An 18,619-nucleotide genomic window follows, 5' to 3' on the forward strand; every position below is an offset into this window, starting at 1 on the left:
ACAAACCAAAATTCATGTACTGTCACTGCAAAACTAAAAGAATTTTTAAATGCTTTTGGTGACATTACAAACAAACAAAAAAACGAGGAAGTAGTTAGAAATTGCAAGAAAAACTAACGCAAACTAAAATCCTTGGCAGTGTCTAAAAGTAAAGGGAGGAGAGAAAGTAGAAAGACACCGAGGGGCATGTGTTTCCTCATGTAACATAAGGTGAGTGAGTCAAAGGAGGTTGCTTAAAGTTGGTGGCCCAAAAAACTAATGAACTAATAAGCACATCGAAAGCTATCAGAAACCATCAAAACAACTATAATTTGTAATGATAAAACCCAGGAGGCAGAAGGCAGTTGGTGGTGTAAGTACATGAAACTCTTCATCTTTCATGACAGGAAGTAAAGAGACACCATATCAGACAGATATACCAAGAAATATATTATTTTAAATTCTGATGGTAACCACAGGAATAAAAACAAATTGGCTTAAAATTTTTATCTCTGGGGAGTCGTAATGGATTGGCACATTTTTATGTTTCAAATTCCATCCTGCTATGATGTTGGAGAAAAGACTTTACCATGTGAGCAGATTGTAACTTTTAAAAATAAGATTGCATTCTTAAATGGTGGGAAAATCCTAAAATGTTAACCCTGTCATCTTTAGTTTTTGGCTAGACCACAACAACATTCTTAAACTTTATCATTAAGGACTCCAGGACTGTGAGGACAACTAAGAAGTATCTCCCAAAAGCTTAAATGTTCATAGTCTTTGATCCATCAGGTTCACGGTTAGCTGTCTATCCTAAAGGAAAACTTACATGAGTGGGAACAAATAAAAAGGTACAAGAAAGCTTAGTGTACAACTCTAAACCTCTTGCAAATCCTAAACGTCTGTCAATGAGAATGATTATGTAAGTTATGGTAGATACATGCTATGGAATGTTATAGTTACCTAAAAAGACTGAGGTAGTAATGACACGGAAACATGACCGTGATATATTGTAGTGGGAGAAAAGCAAACAGCAGAAGAATATATATGTGGTATAATCCCGTTTCATGTAGTTTTTTTAATGTATACCTTTTTGTATATGCGTAAGAACTGTGGAAACATACACACCAAACTATTAACAGAATAGTGATGAACTCTGGACATGAGACTGAAAAAGGGGAGAGACAGAGTTTTCACTTCTAATTGTGTGAACTTTTTATGAATGTTTATTACCTTTGTAAAGGCAGAAAACCTCAAGAAGATAACTTCCACATTAATCCCACCCAGTTCTTTCCTTACCTTTCCACCCCTCCACTCCCCCAACACTGTTGCACCACAGATCTCAGCCTTCCATCTGGCACATGGTGGGGATGTGTGAATCCAGACCTTACAATACTCTCCGAATCTTACTTCCGTGCGATACACAGAAAATACTTGCTGCCATGCATGACTGATGAAAACAACGCATCTTAATGTTGCATTTAGTCTTCGGCTTGGTTGGCTGCGGTATGGCATTGCTAATAAAGCCAAAGTTACAAGTGATATCCCCACATCAGCCAAAAACTGTTATGCAGTCTGCTTTCATACTCATCGGTCATCTTCCTGGTGACAGTACAAGGTGTGGAAAGAGCAAAGTAAATCCATTTTAACTAGTGGGAACAAACGGACAGTGGGCTTCAGTCTCATGGTTGTATTCTGAAGAACACACATGCACATTTGTGTGACCAGTTTACCATATCTTTGCCAGTCGACTGCACACAGTCACTGAGTTGTGTCATGTTGCCCAGAGAGCGCTGGTCAGCTGAGTATCTGCAGCAACACTGCCTGTCTGTGCTCTGTGGGAATAGTGTGATGCTGGGGTATGTGGGACCACGAAGTTCTCAGTTTCTGTTCTTTAATTCCCGTCTTCAGTCATCACAGTGAACAAAAAAAATCAAAGTAATATGACAGAGTGAAGGCTACACAACCTTCACTGTGCTTGAAGTATCATTTTTCTTTCATTACTCATTTTTAGAGAAGGCAATAGTAAGAGGAGAAAATCAAGACTGACGGATAATAGAATATATGTGGACTTACAAAGGGACCACAGTGCTAGTTATATAAATATCTCTAACGATGGAGTATTGGATTCTGATCTAAACTTAAAATGTCTATTAAAGGGGAGCCTGGGTGGCTCAGTCGGTTGAGCATCCGATGTTGGCTCAGGTCATATCTCAGGGCTCATGGGTTTAAGCCCCGTGTCGGGCTCTGTGCGGACAGCTCAGAGCCTGGGGCCTGCTTTGGATTCTGTGTCTCCCTCTCTCTCTCTACCCTCCTCCGCTCATGCTCTGTCTCTCTCTGTCTCAAAAATAAAAAAACATTAAGAAAAAATTTTTTTTTCAATGTCTATTAAAAATGCCCAAATAAACAACTCACACAACAAAAACATATCATGCTTTTGGCCCTTATATTTTTTTCAGGATACTGTAAACCTAGTAAAAAGTAGCAATGGAAAAGGGGCACCTGGGTGGCTCAGTCGGTTATACATCTGACTTCAGCTCAGGTCATGATTTCACAGTTTGTGAGCTGGAGCCCTGCATCGGGCTCTCCGCTCTCAGCGCAGAGCCCACTTTAGATCCTCTGTCTCCCTTTCTCTCTGCCTCTCCCCTGCTCACGCCCTCTCTCTCAAAAAAAAAAAAAAAAAAAAAATTTTTAAGTAGCAATGAAAAGAAAATTCTGCTACAAATCTGTAAGACAACTCAGTATATCTTATGCTCACCAACTATCAACTGACCTAACTAGAACTCAAAAAGAAAAAAGCTAGGAGTTATCAAGAAGACTCCAATCATTATCTGTTCAAAAAGCAAACAGGCAAGCAACAGACCAAAGGAAAAGCACAGAATCTGGGGGACAGTACCTGGGGAATAGTGGAGGTGCACTACCGCCTTAAGGGAATATGGTGGTTCTGAGATGACAGTGGAAGTAAAGTATGAGGACTTACATAAATAAAGTTTTAAAAAATAAGCCATAGTTCCATTTCAATGTTATTTATTTAAATGTGGCTTACAATACAATTAATTTGATTGATGACACTTCTAATCCTAAGAACCCTTACTGAAAATAGGATAACCACATATAATATCCCATCCCAAAACCCAACTCTTGATCTAGTCATCTCCTTTTAAATAAATCCTTCATAATGCCTTTCCTAATGAGCTCTAAAATCCTCTTAAATCAAATTCACTGAAATATGTGACTTTCTTTACACCATCTTTCTTTGCACATAAGTGATGTAAGCAACACACATTTACTGCATGCCTGCCATGTGAGAAGGGGATCTTCTGTGTGCTTCTCCGACTCTCACAACCACCCTGTGAGGTAGGTATCATTAGCCCCACGTGACAGAGGCAGAGCTGGGACTCAAAGCCAGAACTACGGACTCTCAGATGACTTATGACTGCCCCCAGGGAAAAACTATACTGTACCTAGAATTCTGGCACAGCTGGAGAAGAGGCTCGATAATTTTAAGTTCCTTTTTCCTCATCACTTAAGCATTGTAAACAGCAATTACACTATGTTCTCCTACCATTAAGTTATTTTTTTAATTTGGAGGGTATCTTTTATTTATTTATTTTTTAAGTTATCTCTACACCCAGCATGGGACTCAAATTCGTGACCCCAAGATCAAAAGTCACATGCTCTACTGACTGAGCCTGCCAGGCGCCCCTCTTATCATTAAGTTTTGAATGTTAACAATGCACAAAATAAAATTTACCCCTCCCATTTTACAGGGAAAAAATAACATACTACAAATAGACTTACAGTCATCATTAATTAGGAAAAGACATAGTAAACTGTACTATTATTCCACATCAATCCATCTGGTAGATGGATACTTACAAAGACATAAATGTAAATCCACTGGTTGTAATAAATCATAGAAGAGTAAATCCTGTGGGGATCATTAAAGTGGGTTGCTGCCCAGACAGATTTAGTTTCAAAACACAAAACCTGATCCAGAAACTTTAACCAAGAGAATGTACCACAAACCTACATGCCTAAATTATATGAAGACATGTCCTGGCATCAACACATAATTTAGATACGGATAAAAATGGTTATGTAATAGTTCCCTGATAATCTTAAAATTGTGGTAACTCTAGGATCCCTTTTCCTATGCAAAAATACGTACTGTAGTTGGCAAATAAAATCTAAAGGATAGTTCATTTTAGGGTGTTTAAAACTTAAAACACACACATTTTTCTGCGTGGAATGGTCTTTAGGTCTGAAACGTTATCGCCCTTAGGTGGGTCCAAAGCAACCACAGTCTAATGCTACTACTGCTCTATCAAAAGCACCAAGATGTAAAAAGTTTTGCAATCTAAATACTTTCTTAAAGGTTTCTGAGAATCTCATGAATATTCAAAGCTATCATAAAGCTATGAAGAGGTTCAATGACCGAACATTATATTCTTTGTTGCCACAGGAAAATTCCACAGACCAACAACAGATCTAGTAGTACTGCAGGAGGAAGACTGGTTTGCCTAGAAGGTATCTTGCCTGATGGAACTACACACTTTGCATTCTCCCTTCTTGTGACACTACCCAAATGTGCTACTCAGCTAAGTCTTAACTACTAACCTAACTTTTCTAGTTCTAACACTTACTCATTTTTATTTTTACCACAGTTTTTATTTTTTTCAGTATTAAGGAGAATACCCTCAACTTGTTATTCAAGATGAAGATATATAAAGAAGCAACTGATACATATTGCAGTTTACGAGGACACAAAATTTTGTCCTCAAGACCTCCAATTTAGAAGTATCTCTGGACCTGCCTGAGCCGATGCTCCAGAAACATGTGATTTTTAAAAATTACTACTTTTAAAGCTACAAAAACTATAAAACTATTTTATTAATTATACATATATTCTTCTGTATACTGTAATAAAATCATGCAGTGCTTAGTCTAGAATATATGTGAAATTAAGAGACTATTAAAAGTGATGACTGTAAAGCAAAAATCAGCTACCACTAGTATTGCTCATGAAGACAGGAATGGCTATTTGACCCCTTCTTCCATACCCAGGGTCTGGCACTTAGTAAGCAGCAATTATTTGAATAAATGAATAGATATAAATTTCCCTTTCATGCTCTTTGATGAACATGACTAAGATGGACAATGGAGCTATGAAAACATGATCCTTTTTTCTTTTTTTACCTTAAGTCAATCTGACAGTTCATAAGGAATTTTTACAATTATTATAATTTTTTGTTTGTTTGGAGAGAGAGAGAGAGAGAGAGAGAGAGAGAGAGAGTGTGTGTGTGTGTGTGTGTGTGAGGGGGAGAGGGACAGACAGAGAGATAAAGAAAATTCCAAGCATGATCCACACTCAGCACAAAGCCCGACACGGGGCTTGATCCCACAACCCTGGGATCACAACCCGAGCCGAAATCAAAAGTCAGACACTCAACTAATTGAGCCACCCAGGAACCCCAATTATTATAATTTTTACTCGTAAAGTATTTGACACAGTTCTTAAATCTTTAAAATCCCTTTGGTATTTACTGCTTTATATTAACATAGATAATATAGAAAATGAATGACTGACCCTTCCCAGATGGAAATAAACCACCCCTGGAGCACTACAAACCAATCCCTGGATACCAAATTTAGTGGGGTAAACCCTGGGATCCCCCAGAGAGATTAATGCAGAAAAACTCACACATCTCATTTCTTTTATTAAAAAGAACATGTTTGTATTTTATCCACTACTTCTAGCCAGCTGAAAACTGATGTGCTTCCCAACTGTTTTTGTTTTATAAAAACATAACTATTGGTACCACTGCAGCTTGTTCCAATGACATGCCCAATGTCATGGCTACTGAATCCTGACCTCCCCCCACCCCAAGCTGGTTTCTACAGAGTGAGAAGCCAGTTTGGATTTAAATGCTTTTAAGTTTAAAAAAAAAAAAAAAAAAAAAAAAAAAGCAGTCTCTGACCCCTGAGAAATAATCTAATACTCACAGCTAAGCCACAATGTTATTACAAACTGATTTGACATTTACCATTTTGCTCTCCTGATCCCTCCAGACATCTCTGTCGTTCTGAGACCATAATGAAGTCAGATCAAAAAAAGATCACCGTTCAACCCACAAAATATAAAATGTCTCTTATGCTAAATGAATGACAGTCCTCCCTCCCCCAAATTACCCAAAGCCCAGATCCTATAATACAATCTTTGTAACACCCTCTCACTGAGACACCCCATAGTTCTCTCTGGTCTGTATTCTTTGCTGCAGAGAGTATTAAATCCAACTTGCTCAATTACAAGTGTTCCTGGAGGTCTCTGAATGAAGGGTATTGACATCTGTAAATACTAATGGTGGAATGAAAATAGACTACATGTTCTAGGGTTACAAAACGGTTCCAAAATATGGCTTATTAGTACACATCTCACAATTCACAGAGAGGGCAGCTTTGGATAACTTTGGTATAACACTTCTTCCATTTTGCTTTTAATGTCAAGACCATGCTAACATGTGTTGAAAGTTCAGATAAAATAAAAAGCATTAATGACAATCGTACTGAAAATTGTTAAGGCATGTAGGAAAAGCCCAGCTAGCAATGTTCATTAGGAGAATGAGCAGGAGCGCCTAGGTGGCTCAGTTGGTTAAGTGTCCGACTCCAGCTCAGGTCATGATCTCGTGGTTTGTGAGTTCGAGCCCCACGTCGGGCTCTGTTCTGACAGCTCAGAGTCTGGAGCCTGCTTTGGATTCTGTGTCTCATTCTCTCTCTGCCCCTCCCCTGCTCACACTCTGTCTCTCTCAAAATAAATAAACATTAAAAAGTTTAAAAACAAAAAAAACAAAAAAGAATGAGCAGGCATTCACCAGGAACCATGTCAATCGGGGACATGCTCACATATCTGGGCTATACCCAGATGCAGAAGTGTTTTAAAACAAGGACTCCAGTAAGATACCCAACAATAATAAAGCCAAAGGTGTAAGGAAAAGAAAAGGTGGCAGAGGGTAACTTTTTCTTTAAATAGTGTTCACCATAACTACTGGAAAATCCGGGTAACAGGCTGTGAGAGGAAAAGGAAAGCAAAATTTTTGTATGTGCTCTTCACTGAAAGACTTTCTCAATGTGCAAAATCTCCCACTTTGCAGCTAAATGTTATTTTTGTAAGTATAAATCACACCACACAGAGGTATAAAAACCAAGAATACCAACTTAGAAAAAAAACAAGTCCTTACAACACAAATAAATCTACTGAAGACACTAAAAAACTAGAAATCCTGAAGAACCTGAGGGGAATAATAATTTTTTTTAAAACCCTTCTCTGCCCCAAAGATAAGGCAGAAAACACCTTTTAAGTGTCAATTGTATAATCAGATTTTTACAAACCTATGAAAATAAAGCTCCCATTACCTACCTACCTTTTAGATAAAACTGAAAGATTTTCATGTCTAGGAGGTGGGAACACACACACACACACACACACACACACACACACACACACCACTTCCCCAAGTGCCTACTGTGTCCTTCCTGGACTTGGAAGACTAAGTGTGGATCATCACATAAAAGTCACTGTCTTCGAAGGCACATCATTTCTTAGCAACCTGCACTGTATGGGAATTTTGGTTCAGAGAAAAAAATACATTCATCACCACTACCCTCTCATCTGTGTAGCACATAAAGTGTTATATATATTACAATCTGATTTCCGTTAGGCATTACCACTTACTTTTTATGGATCATGAAAACCTTGTTACAAGTAGAAGGAGCAATGATTTAAACTCATCTTCTGATGCCATTATGTAGTTCAAAACTATGATTTAAGGAGCACCTGGGTGGCTCAGTCAGTGAAGCATCCAACTTCGGCTTAGGTCATGATCTTGCAGTTCGTGAGTTTGAGCCCCGCACTGGGCTCTGTGCTGACGGCTCAGAGCCTGGAGCCTGCTTCAGATTCTGTGTCTCCCTCTCCCTCTCTGCCCCTCCCCCACTTGCACTTTGTCTCTCTCTCTCAGATAAATATTTTTTAAAAAAACCAGAAACCAAAAACTATGATTTCAGAGCGCCTGGGTGGCTCAGTCGGTTGGGTGTCCGACTTCCGCTCAGGTCATGATCTTGCAGTCTGTGAGTTCAAGCCTCATGTCGGAGCCTGGAGCTCTTCAGATTCTGTCTTCATCTCTCTCTGCCCCTCCCCTGCTCTCACTGTGTGTCTCTCTCTCTCAAGAATAAAATTAAAACATTAAAAAACCCTATGATTTCAATATAAAAATGAGAACCAATTTTTAAAAAACTATTTAAAAGCTTGTTCAAAGATAATACGTATTATATGAAGTAATGCCTGTGTAACTTAAGGTAGGAAAAGAGAGTTTGTGGTCTCCAAGTCCATGTGGTGAAGGAGGTATTAGGTATTTTGGAGAATAATGGGCTAAATATTCTAAGTTACATTTTACAGTACGTTTATATCCTTTCATCTGTATTTCTATTAGAGTATTAGAGATAATCCAATTAAGAAGGCTGACTTTGGGGCGCCTGGGTGGCGCAGTTGGTTAAGCGTCCGACTTCAGCCAGGTCACGATCTCGCGGTCCGTGAGTTCGAGCCCCGCGTCAGGCTCTGGGCTGATGGCTCAGAGCCTGGAGCCTGTTTCCGATTCTGTGTCTCCCTCTCTCTCTGCCCCTCCCCGTTCATGCTCTGTCTCTCTCTGTCCCAAAAATAAATAAAAACGTTGAAAAAAAAAATTTTAAAAAGAAGGCTGACTTTTCCACTAACGCCCGACCTCCTCTGTAAACCTCTTCTACAATTTTTCTATGAAAAGGAGAATTACGACCCAGTGAATTTTAGCACATTTAATTCAAGTGTCATTCTACAATAACAATGAAAAAAGACACCAAACTGTTGACTACTCTCTCTTTACAATGTAATCCTAATAGTGCCAAGTTTTATCCTTTATGATGATCACAGACCTTGGTGTGCCTCCTCCAGGACTAAAACTCTCCTCTTTCAAATACCTTACATTTCGTAAGCATCAATATCTAATATCCAATTCCTAAATCAGAACTGTCACCACCTGATTTCCCCAGTGTGGGAGGGCAGCAGTGTTTTTTTTCCCTTAAAAAAAAAAAAATGGCCAAATACTAAAAAAAAACCTAAATTTCAAACAGTTCATTCAAAGAGTTAAAGTATTTTACAGTAATTGACTTAATAATTTCTCTTCTAGAATTTAATAAACCAAATAAAATGCCTAGCAAATCACTTGAAGTTTTTTTTTTTTAGAGAGAGAGAGAGAGAGAGCGAGCGAGCGAGCATAAGCAGGGAAAGGGGAGAGAGAGAGAGACACAGAATCCGAAGCAGGCTCCAGGCCCTGAGCTGTCAGCACAGAGCCCAACGCAGAGCTCAACTCTCGAAGTGTGACATCATGACCTGAGCCAAAGTCAAGACACTTAACCAACTGAGTCACCCAGGTTGGGTGAGCCCGAATTTTTGTTTAAATAAGCATTTTATTTTTACCAAGAAGATCCTTGGTAATTTACATTTGCATGACACATTAAAACAATAAATCTGTAAAGCAATAATACACTTTTAAAAGATGTAAATGAAAGTTTCCATAATTTCTAGAAAATGATGAAACATGTAAACTATTAATAACCAAACTTCCACAGCATTTAACATTCAGGGCCTACAGAAATAACATTAAAACTGGGCACTGTATTGTATGACCTCAAAAAAGCAGAATTTAAGTTTGGGAATTACTAAACTTACAGTGTTCTTTAATGCCTAGTATCTCCTTTAATACCATTCTATTTGCTCTTAGAATCACTTTATCAGTAGGGCCAATATCTGCTACACCTGAGATAAGGATTTAGCCTCCCACCCTCCAACAAACCCCACCAAAGACTTTTGGGGTAGAACAGGTGATATCCCAGCTAGTCTGATGGGATGGAGTAGAGGCTGATCAGAAGGCCCCAAAAAATGACATTAGGTTTCTGTATTTAAGTCCTGTCTACTAGGACAGAAAATACATAGAATTAGCTTCCCCAAGACCCCTAACTTACCACTGACCACCTTACTCATCGAAGAGGATAAAAAGAAATGATATTCTACCACAGTTAGCACTAGCTCATCCAACTTCATTACTAAATGGAGTTAGAAATTACTGTGATTAAATTTGGTCAATAGGAAAAAACCTGTTCCTCCCCCCAGAGAACAATAAATGCTGTCCCAGTGAAACAGTCTAGACACCAGTGACCAGTCTGTAGAGGTGTGATGAGTTGTGACAACTTGATTTTCAGTGTATTCAGCATTCACATTCACCATGGTGCTTGCCCAATTCACAAAACGTATTTGAAGAAATGAAGAACTAGGGAAATGTTGGAAATGCTGCTTAAGGATGAGGCCATGCCTTGAGAATTTTTATTGACCAGAGTTGGCAATCATTAAATATTTGATTCATCTAACAATTAAAATAGAATCTTTAGGGGCGCCTGGGTGGCTCAGTCGGTTGGGCATCTGACTCCAGCTCAGGTCATGGTGTCACAGTCCGGTCCGTGGGTTCGAGCCCCGCATCAGGCTCTGGGCTGATAGCCCAGAGCCTGGAGCCTGCTTTGGATTCTGTGTCTCCCTCTCTCTGCCCCTGCCCCCCGCTCACACTCTTTCTCAAAAATAAATTTTTTTTTTAAATAGTGAAATAAAATAGAATCTTTAAATGCTTCCATATGAGATCTTGTTTAAAAAGGCCAATTCTGAGTGTGGAATTTTTTTATACCTGAAAACATCGGAAAATCGTGACATTTAAGCAAGTGGCCACAGTGCTAACCCCAGCAGAACGTACACTAAAGAAGTGGTCCTATTTATGGACCACTCGTAAACAGGAACCTTTACAACTGCAATAACTAATGGCAGTGGCTGAAAAAACTTACATGAGAAACGTTAAAATATACTTCTGAAATAACCATTTTTATCCTTAAGTAGGCAGAGAAATGGAAGCAGGCTCTGAAATGAGTTTTGGAAATGAGGTAATAACTGACATTGATCAAACGTTCTTTATGGCACTACATGCTTCTCATGAATTAACCTATTTTATTCTCATAACTACTCAGGAAGGTCAGTACTACTATTAATCCCCATTACACAGAAGAAAACACAGATACAGGAATGTGACTTGCCCCAATGTCTCATGGCTGGTAAGGAATAAACTGTGACTAACATCCAGGTTCCAGAGCCTGTGATGATAATACACAATACTATCTCTTTATATAATAACTTTTGTTGTGTTGCTTTTAGTATCAGGAAACTAGTAAATGAAGCTAATCAGAGAAATAATAAAACACTGTTTTCAAAAGAACACAGAGGCAGGGCTCCTTGGCTGGCTCAGGTGATCCAGCATGTGACTCTTGATCTTGGGATCATGAGTATGAGCCTCACTTTGGGACTAGAGTTTACCTAAAAAACTAAAATTAAAAATAAATAAATAAATCCTTAATGTTTATTAAAAAAAAAAAAAAAAAGAGGGGCACCTGGGTGGCTCAGTCGGTTGAGCGTCCAACTTTGGCTCAGGTCATGATCTCACCGTTTGTGGATTCAAGCCCCACATCATGCTCTGTGCAGACAGCTCAGAGCCTGCAGCCTGCTTCAGATTCTCACTCTCTGCACCCCCCAACTTGTGCTCTCTTTCTCTCAAAAATAAATGCTAAAAAATTAAAACAAAAAAACAAACAAACAAACAAACAACAACAACAGGGGTGCCTGGGTGGCTCAGTCAATTAAGCATCCAACTCTTGACCTCAGCTCAGGTCGTTATCTCACAGTTCACAAGTTCAAATCCTGTATGTGCACTGTCAGTGCAGAGCCTGCTGGGGATTCTCTCTCACCCCCTTGATCTCTGCCCCTGCCCCGTGCACATGCACTCTCTCTCAAAGTAAACAAATTGAAAACTAAAAGAAAGAACACAAAGGCAAATCAAGGAAATTAATACAACTCTACAAAAAGGAAAGGGAGATGATAGAAAGAAACCACAAAATGACCCCAAAAAAACCCCTTGAAAAACAGTAGGAAAAAAGGGAAAGTAATTTAAAGAAAATATATTTGAAGGTCTAACCTACCTAACAAAAGGCTTGGGTGGAGTAAAAGGCATGAAGGAATCTTTAGAGTGCTGAAAACATTCTTTATCTTCACTGATAATGACCACTACACATAAAACTTTTTTATAAAGGCACCACCAGTGCACACTCTTGAGAAGAAAAATCTATTTTACATAAAGTGTTCATTACAGGGTATTACTGCCTCCACCAAAAACCAGTGGTTTGGAATAAGTTATGCTAAAACAATCCTTTTTTTAATTTTCTTTTCAGAATTACTGAAGGAGTGTCAATGAAATTATAGTCAAATAATAGGCAATCTTTTGAACTAGTCTGTGGATCATGGCAGAAGATCATGGCTTTATAGCCACATGACTGAAAGGTCATTTCCAACGTTAGTTTCCACTAGATGTTTTGTTACCTGTGATGCAAGTCTGCAGAGAGGGCTGCAAGGTTCTTTACTTGGCCTCTGTCCCATTTAACATCTTTTTTTAATAATCTAGATGGCCAGCTTTGCAAATTTACAGGTGATCCAAAGCTGGCAGTTCTCTAGGTGTTAGGATTCAAGAAGATACTGTGATGTTAAATTTAATGACTTAATACATAAAATGTTAACTGAAAATAAATATAAGGCCCAGTATTAAGGTTTTCAACCTCAATTCTGGCTTATGAGTTTATATAAGAACAAATGTAGAGGCACTGGGTAGCTGACTCTAGATCTCAGCTCAGGCTCTGTGCTGATAGTGCGGAGCCTGCTTGGGACTCCCCAGCTCCCTCTCTCTCCCCGAAAATAAATAAACTTTAAAAAATGTGCAGGTTTTAGATGATTAGTGTGAATTCGTATGGTGTCCTGCCTTCCCCCATTTAGCAAAAATGGGTGTTCAGAATGGTGAAGCTTAATTCTGGACTAGAGATGCTCAAAATGGCAGCCGGTCCAGAAATCATGAGAAAGAGTAAAGGGATTAAGTATTCAACTTGGGTAAGAGAGACTTAAATGCCATTTTCAAATATTTAAAGCATTATGTTTGAAAGTCGGGTTGGATTTATTATATACAGATCTAGAATTCAGGGGGTGGGGAGGAATATATCATATATGGGTTGAATGATGGAAACTTTTTCCTATAGAAAGATGAGAGGGTTGCCGTGTGAGCTCTTAAACATCCCCTGGCCCAAACTGGGAGGTCTGCTTGCTGGCCCCCTGTGGTGGCTGTGCCTTCCTGGTATTCCCTAGGGACCAATACAGTATTTAAAGATATCAGCAAATTGAAGCAGATACAATCCACTGGGCTAATCATCCAAGTAAAATGTGATATGCCAAAAGAATGCTAATAATGGTAAAGTTTGCTCTTTGAGAGCAAAGAGAGTTACAGCAAAATACCTTCAAAGGGAAAAAAACAGAGGATTCAGCAGATTGGCTTTGAAAAATTTATTAGTGCATGTTGGGGAAACTAAGACTAGTTTATGAAATAATCCATAAAAAAGGATAAATGGGGTGGGGGGGTGGATGGGATAGGACTTAGAAATACCATTTCTTGATTTCAACAGAAATTCTTAATCTGGTCTCTCTATAACTAAAGAGACCATAGCACTGTAGGTGCTTCTTATAGATTCCAGACATAGGACATAAATCCAACTTTAAAATGGTTTTCTGACACATCGTTAAAATATAAAGGGAAAAAGTAACTATTAAAACAACAGTATTGGGATGCCTGGGTGCCTCAGTCGGTTGAGCTCTCAATTTCAGCTCAAGTCAAGATCCCAGGGTCGTGGGATCGAGCCCCATGTCGGGCTGTATTGAGCACAGAGCCTGCTTAAGATTCTCTCTCTCCCTTTGCCCCTCTCCCCTGCTTCCACTTGCTCTCTCTCTAAATTAAAAACAAAAAACATAAAAAACACAATATTTGTTTTGGTACTTAACCTCCCTCGTTGACAATTATTTTTAATGTATCATACTTTAATCATTTAAGGATCTACCCACTAAAACTGAAAAAGCCAAAAGTATATTACCTATTTATCTAATTTCATCAGCTCTTTGCAATGCTCTCAATTTTAACTTTAAAAACTACCAGAGAGGGGAGCTTGGGTGGCTCGTCTGACACTAGCTCAGGTCATGATCTCACGGTCCATGAGTTCCGGCCCCACATCGGGCTCTGTGCTGTCAGTTCAGAGCCTGGACCCTGCTTGGGATTCTGTGTCTCCCTCTATCTCTGCCCCTCCCCACTCACGCTCTGTCTCTATCAAAAAATGAATAAACATTAAAAAAAAAAAAAACTACCAAAGATAGGGGCACCTGGGTGACTCTTCGTTTCGGCTCAGGTCATGATCTCAAAGGTCATAAGCTTGAGCACAGCGTTGGGCTCTGCGCTGACAGCACAGACCCTGCTTGGGATTTCTCTCACCCTCTCTCTGCCCACCCCCCACCTCAAAATATGAATAATAATTTAAAACTATAACCAAGAGCTGGATGCTTAACTAAGCCATCCAGGAACCCCTAAAGAAATTTTTTTTAACTACGAAAGATCTAATTAGCTGGGAAGCTCTAACAATATAACCAGGTAACTAATTCATCACCAAATGGAAATTTCAGCCTCACTCAAAATAAACTGAAGCAGGGGCACCTGGGTGGCTTAGTTAGTTGAGTGTCCGACTTCGGCTCAGGTCACGATCTCACCATTCATGAGTTCAAGCCCTGCATCAGGCTCTGTGCTGGCAGCTGAGAGCCTAGAGCCTGCTTGGATTCCGTATCTCCCTCTCTCTCTCTCCCCTTCTCTGTTCATACTCTGTCTCTATCTCTCTCAGAAGTAAGTAAGTAAATAAATAAATAAATAGCTGAAGCGATTATAAAATAATTAATGCAAAGATGCACACTCTTTCTGGGAATCGACTGCCTAAATTATTTTTTTTTAATGTTTATTTTTGAGAGAGACAGAGCACGAGCAGGGAAGGCAGAGAGGCAGACACAGAGTCGGAAGCAGGCTCCAGGCTCTGAGCTGTCAGCACAGAGCCTCATGCAGGGCTCAAACTCACGAACTCTCTAGATCATGACCTGAGCCAAAGTCAGACGCTTAAATGACTGAGCCACCCAGGTGCCCCTCAACTGCCTAAACTATTAATCATTGTGATTTGTTGCTGTCAAGAAACCAGAATCTTTTACATAGAAGTGTCTGGAAATTGCTAGACTCTTAATTAAAACACTGTTGGTGGCAACAGCATGCAACTCTGGCTTCCCAAGAAAGCCACAGATCTATTTTCAACAAGTTTTTTGTCATATTATGTGCAACACTTGAAATTAAGTACAGAGACAGAAAGAATAAAGCCCAATATAAAAATCTGAAAACAATTCCTGTAAAAATGTGAATGTACCATATAAAATCAATATTTCAGGGGCACCTGAGTGACTCGGTCGGTTAAGCATCCAACTCGATTTCAGCTCAGGTCATGATCTCCCAGTTCACAGGTTTGAGCCCCTCATCAGGCTCTATGCTAACACTGCAGTGGGAATTCTCTCTCTCCTTCTCTCTGCCCCTCCCCCTGCTCTCGCTCTCTCCCCCTCAAAATATACTTTTAAATAAATAAACAAATAAACAAAATGGGTATTTCAGAGCCCTACTAATTTCTCCAAATAATATGCTTTGGAAGTCTTGTTAAGACTTATTAAGTCTTTTTCCCACTCATTCTCAGATGATTCTTTACATAGAAGAACCTACCATAATCCAGTCCTTACAGGAGAGAAGGAAAAAAGCCTTAGAATAAACTTCCTCAAAATAAGGAAACACCAAGAAAATCAGTGTCCATAAGTAAAATTGGTTTACATGGTTATCTGGATGATTAAGATGTCCTTGAAGAGCTTTAATATTAAAATATGCTATGTTAGTGGAAGGAGTTATTCTGATACAGTCTTTTTTGCTTTGCCTTTTTTTTTTTTTTTTTTTTTAATAGGATCTTTTAAAGGAAACTGGGTGTTTCTGGCTTTTGTCTGGGGGAGAACAGACAGGATCTTGAGGAATGTTTTGTAAAACATTATAGAAATAAAGTAGGTCTCTTAATCATGAACTATGTGGTTTGCCAATTTTACTTTAATAAGTAAAATTATTTCCAGTAAAGCATCAAAGATTTTTGGAATACTCAGACTTCGTAAACATGTCTTCACAAATTTCAAAACACACTGCTGAACCAAAAGATCTTTGCAGAGGGATTGATCTCATTTATTAAAGACCACAGTCAATGCAATAAGGAAGGCATACACAGGGATTTATCAAAAGTACTAATAATATTCTTCTTAAGTTGTGTGTACTCAGGGGTTCATTTCCTCTCCATGAGTGCTAGATCTGAAAACTAAAAACAGACCTCACCCCCGAATAAGTCTCACGATAACTCCTTATGTCCATGTCCTTATTATATAAACCAGCATATATCTTATAACCCATTCAGTTTAAACTATTCATTATAGTTTAATTTTTCTGTTGTTAAATATATCATACATTGAAAACCTATAATATGGACAGTTTTAAAGAACAGTAAAATGACCTTGAGTACTTAAATTACTTCCCTCTAACTACACTCCTCCTCTTCCCCCCAACCCCCAAAAGAAACTCTACAATTCTGTCATCACAGCTTAGGAAGACATCATTACATCCATGTTGATACCAATTTTAAAACAGAAAAGAGGCAGTTTAACATAGAGGTTGAGTATGAACTCTGGACCAAAAACCCTGGGTCCAAATCTTAGTCCCACCTCTTATAAGCTACCTGACCTTAAGACAGGTTTACTTAATTTTTCCATACCTTGGTTATTCGTTTGAAGTGTGGAACAAACAGTATTCAGCTCACAGGGTTACCAGAGATTAAACAAAGTTCTTAGAACATGCCCAATACATAGTTAAGTGTAATATGTCGGCTATAGTTAAAACTAAGAAGGTAAAACAAAAACTAAAGCATGCTAAAACTTGTAACCTGGGTTCTTTTTTAAGAGTATTATGCTTCTAAAATTCATTTCAGTGTTCTTATTGATTCTATGCTTTTACCCCTTCTCATGTGCGTTCTAACTCTACACTTCTAACACTATCATGACCTCTGATAAAACTGGTAAAACTACACTTCTAACGCTATCTTGACTCTTCTTCCATATTCTCCACCATCTTAAGTATGTGAAAATACCTTATCTTCCCTACTAAACTTTTTTTTTTTAATGTTTATTTTGAGAGAGAGGGAGAGAGCACCCACGCTGACAGGGTGGAGCCCGACGCAGGGCTCAATCCCCACAAACCATGAGATCACGACCTGAGCCAAATCAATTAGCTGAATGAGCCACCCAGGCACCCCCACTACTAAACTTTAAGAAGGAGAGGGGTCATACCTTTTAAAAAAAATTTTTTTTTTCAACGTTTTATTTTTTTTATTTTTGGGACAGAGAGAGACAGAGCATGAACGGGGGAGGGGCAGAGAGAGAGGGAGACACAGAATCGGAAACAGGCTCCAGGCTCTGTGCCATCAGCCCAGAGCCTGACGCGGGGCTCGAACTCACGGACCGCGAGATCGTGACCTGGCTGAAGTCGGACGCTTAACCGACTGCGCCACCCAGGCGCCCCGGGTCATACCTTTTAAAAAGATTCTTCTACCAATGGTAGAAGCATATGCTCATTAATTTTAATGGCTCTGTTTCACTTGGAGTCAAATGGAGAAGTATCAGTAAACCAGAGACTCATTTAGTCTCATGTACTCCTGGTGCTTAAAAGTTCTTTTAATCCCCGCCCATATACTGAGTGCTCCAAAGAAAAGAATAGGGGCACCTGGGCAGCTCAGGCAGTTAAGTGTCTGACTCTTGGTTTCGGCTCAGGTCATAAGCTCATGGTTGTGAGATAGAGACCTGCGTCGGGCTCCGCACTGGGCATGGAGCCTGCTCAAAATTCTCCCTCACCCTGTCCTCCTCTCCCACTTGTGCATGCTTGCTCTCTCAAAAACAAAACAAAAGAAGAATAACTGTGTATAAATTATGCTGACTTGCATGTGCTTTAGTAATGACTGGTATATGACACTTCTCAATTTTGCAGTATATTCAATTTCATACCTATGGACCAATCACCATCATCTTTTGAGTAGCAAATCTCCTAATGATAGGTCTGTGTTCGTTTTAACCTTAAAAATCTGATTGCTTTCTCTTGTGTAACTTCTTCCTTTTCCAAGAAGCATGAGAATAATCTCAGAAAGGACATTTAAAGGTAACCATAAATCCTGCGGTCAGTAGTATGGTATCATGGCTTCTGCCATGCGTAGGGATCCTGTATTCTTACAGCTGACGGTCTACGTTAAGAAGACATGATAACAGTCTTCAAATAAAGGGCTGCCATGAAGAAGACAGTATAGTATAGACTAATTTTTTTGTTATCCAGAGGCAGGACAAGTCATACAGAAGCAGATTTCTGATATAATGAATGAACCTTCTGAAAACTAGAGCTATCCAAAATTGGAAAAGAGAATCATCTGAGATAGTGAATACTAGAATGCTAAAAATGTTTATGAGTAGAAGACTGGTTTTTAGGAATGATGTAGAAAAGGTTAAGTATTTGAT

At 39.1% G+C, this 18,619-nt stretch overlaps 1 protein-coding gene across 4 annotated transcripts in view; it reads right to left on the reverse strand.

Annotated features, from left to right (window-relative positions):
- Positions 1-18,619, reverse strand: part of WDR33 (WD repeat domain 33) — a 108,642-nt gene that overhangs the window by 39,754 nt on the left and 50,269 nt on the right. The window contains exon 8 of one of the 4 annotated variants that reach the window (XM_047084340.1): positions 47-1,884. The exons of the other annotated variants lie outside the window; for them this stretch is intronic. Within the exon in view, the coding sequence (XP_046940296.1) occupies positions 1,874-1,884 (11 nt within the window). The 3' untranslated portion in view covers positions 47-1,873. Of the gene's footprint in view, positions 1-46; positions 1,885-18,619 lie in introns of those variants that run through there. 4 annotated transcript variants of the gene reach the window in all.

Source organism: Lynx rufus, unplaced genomic scaffold, assembly GCF_022079265.1.
Source record: "Lynx rufus isolate CCGP_SWC_20201006 ecotype Redwood Valley unplaced genomic scaffold, mLynRuf1.p SCAF_2, whole genome shotgun sequence".
NCBI lineage: Eukaryota > Metazoa > Chordata > Mammalia > Carnivora > Felidae > Lynx > Lynx rufus.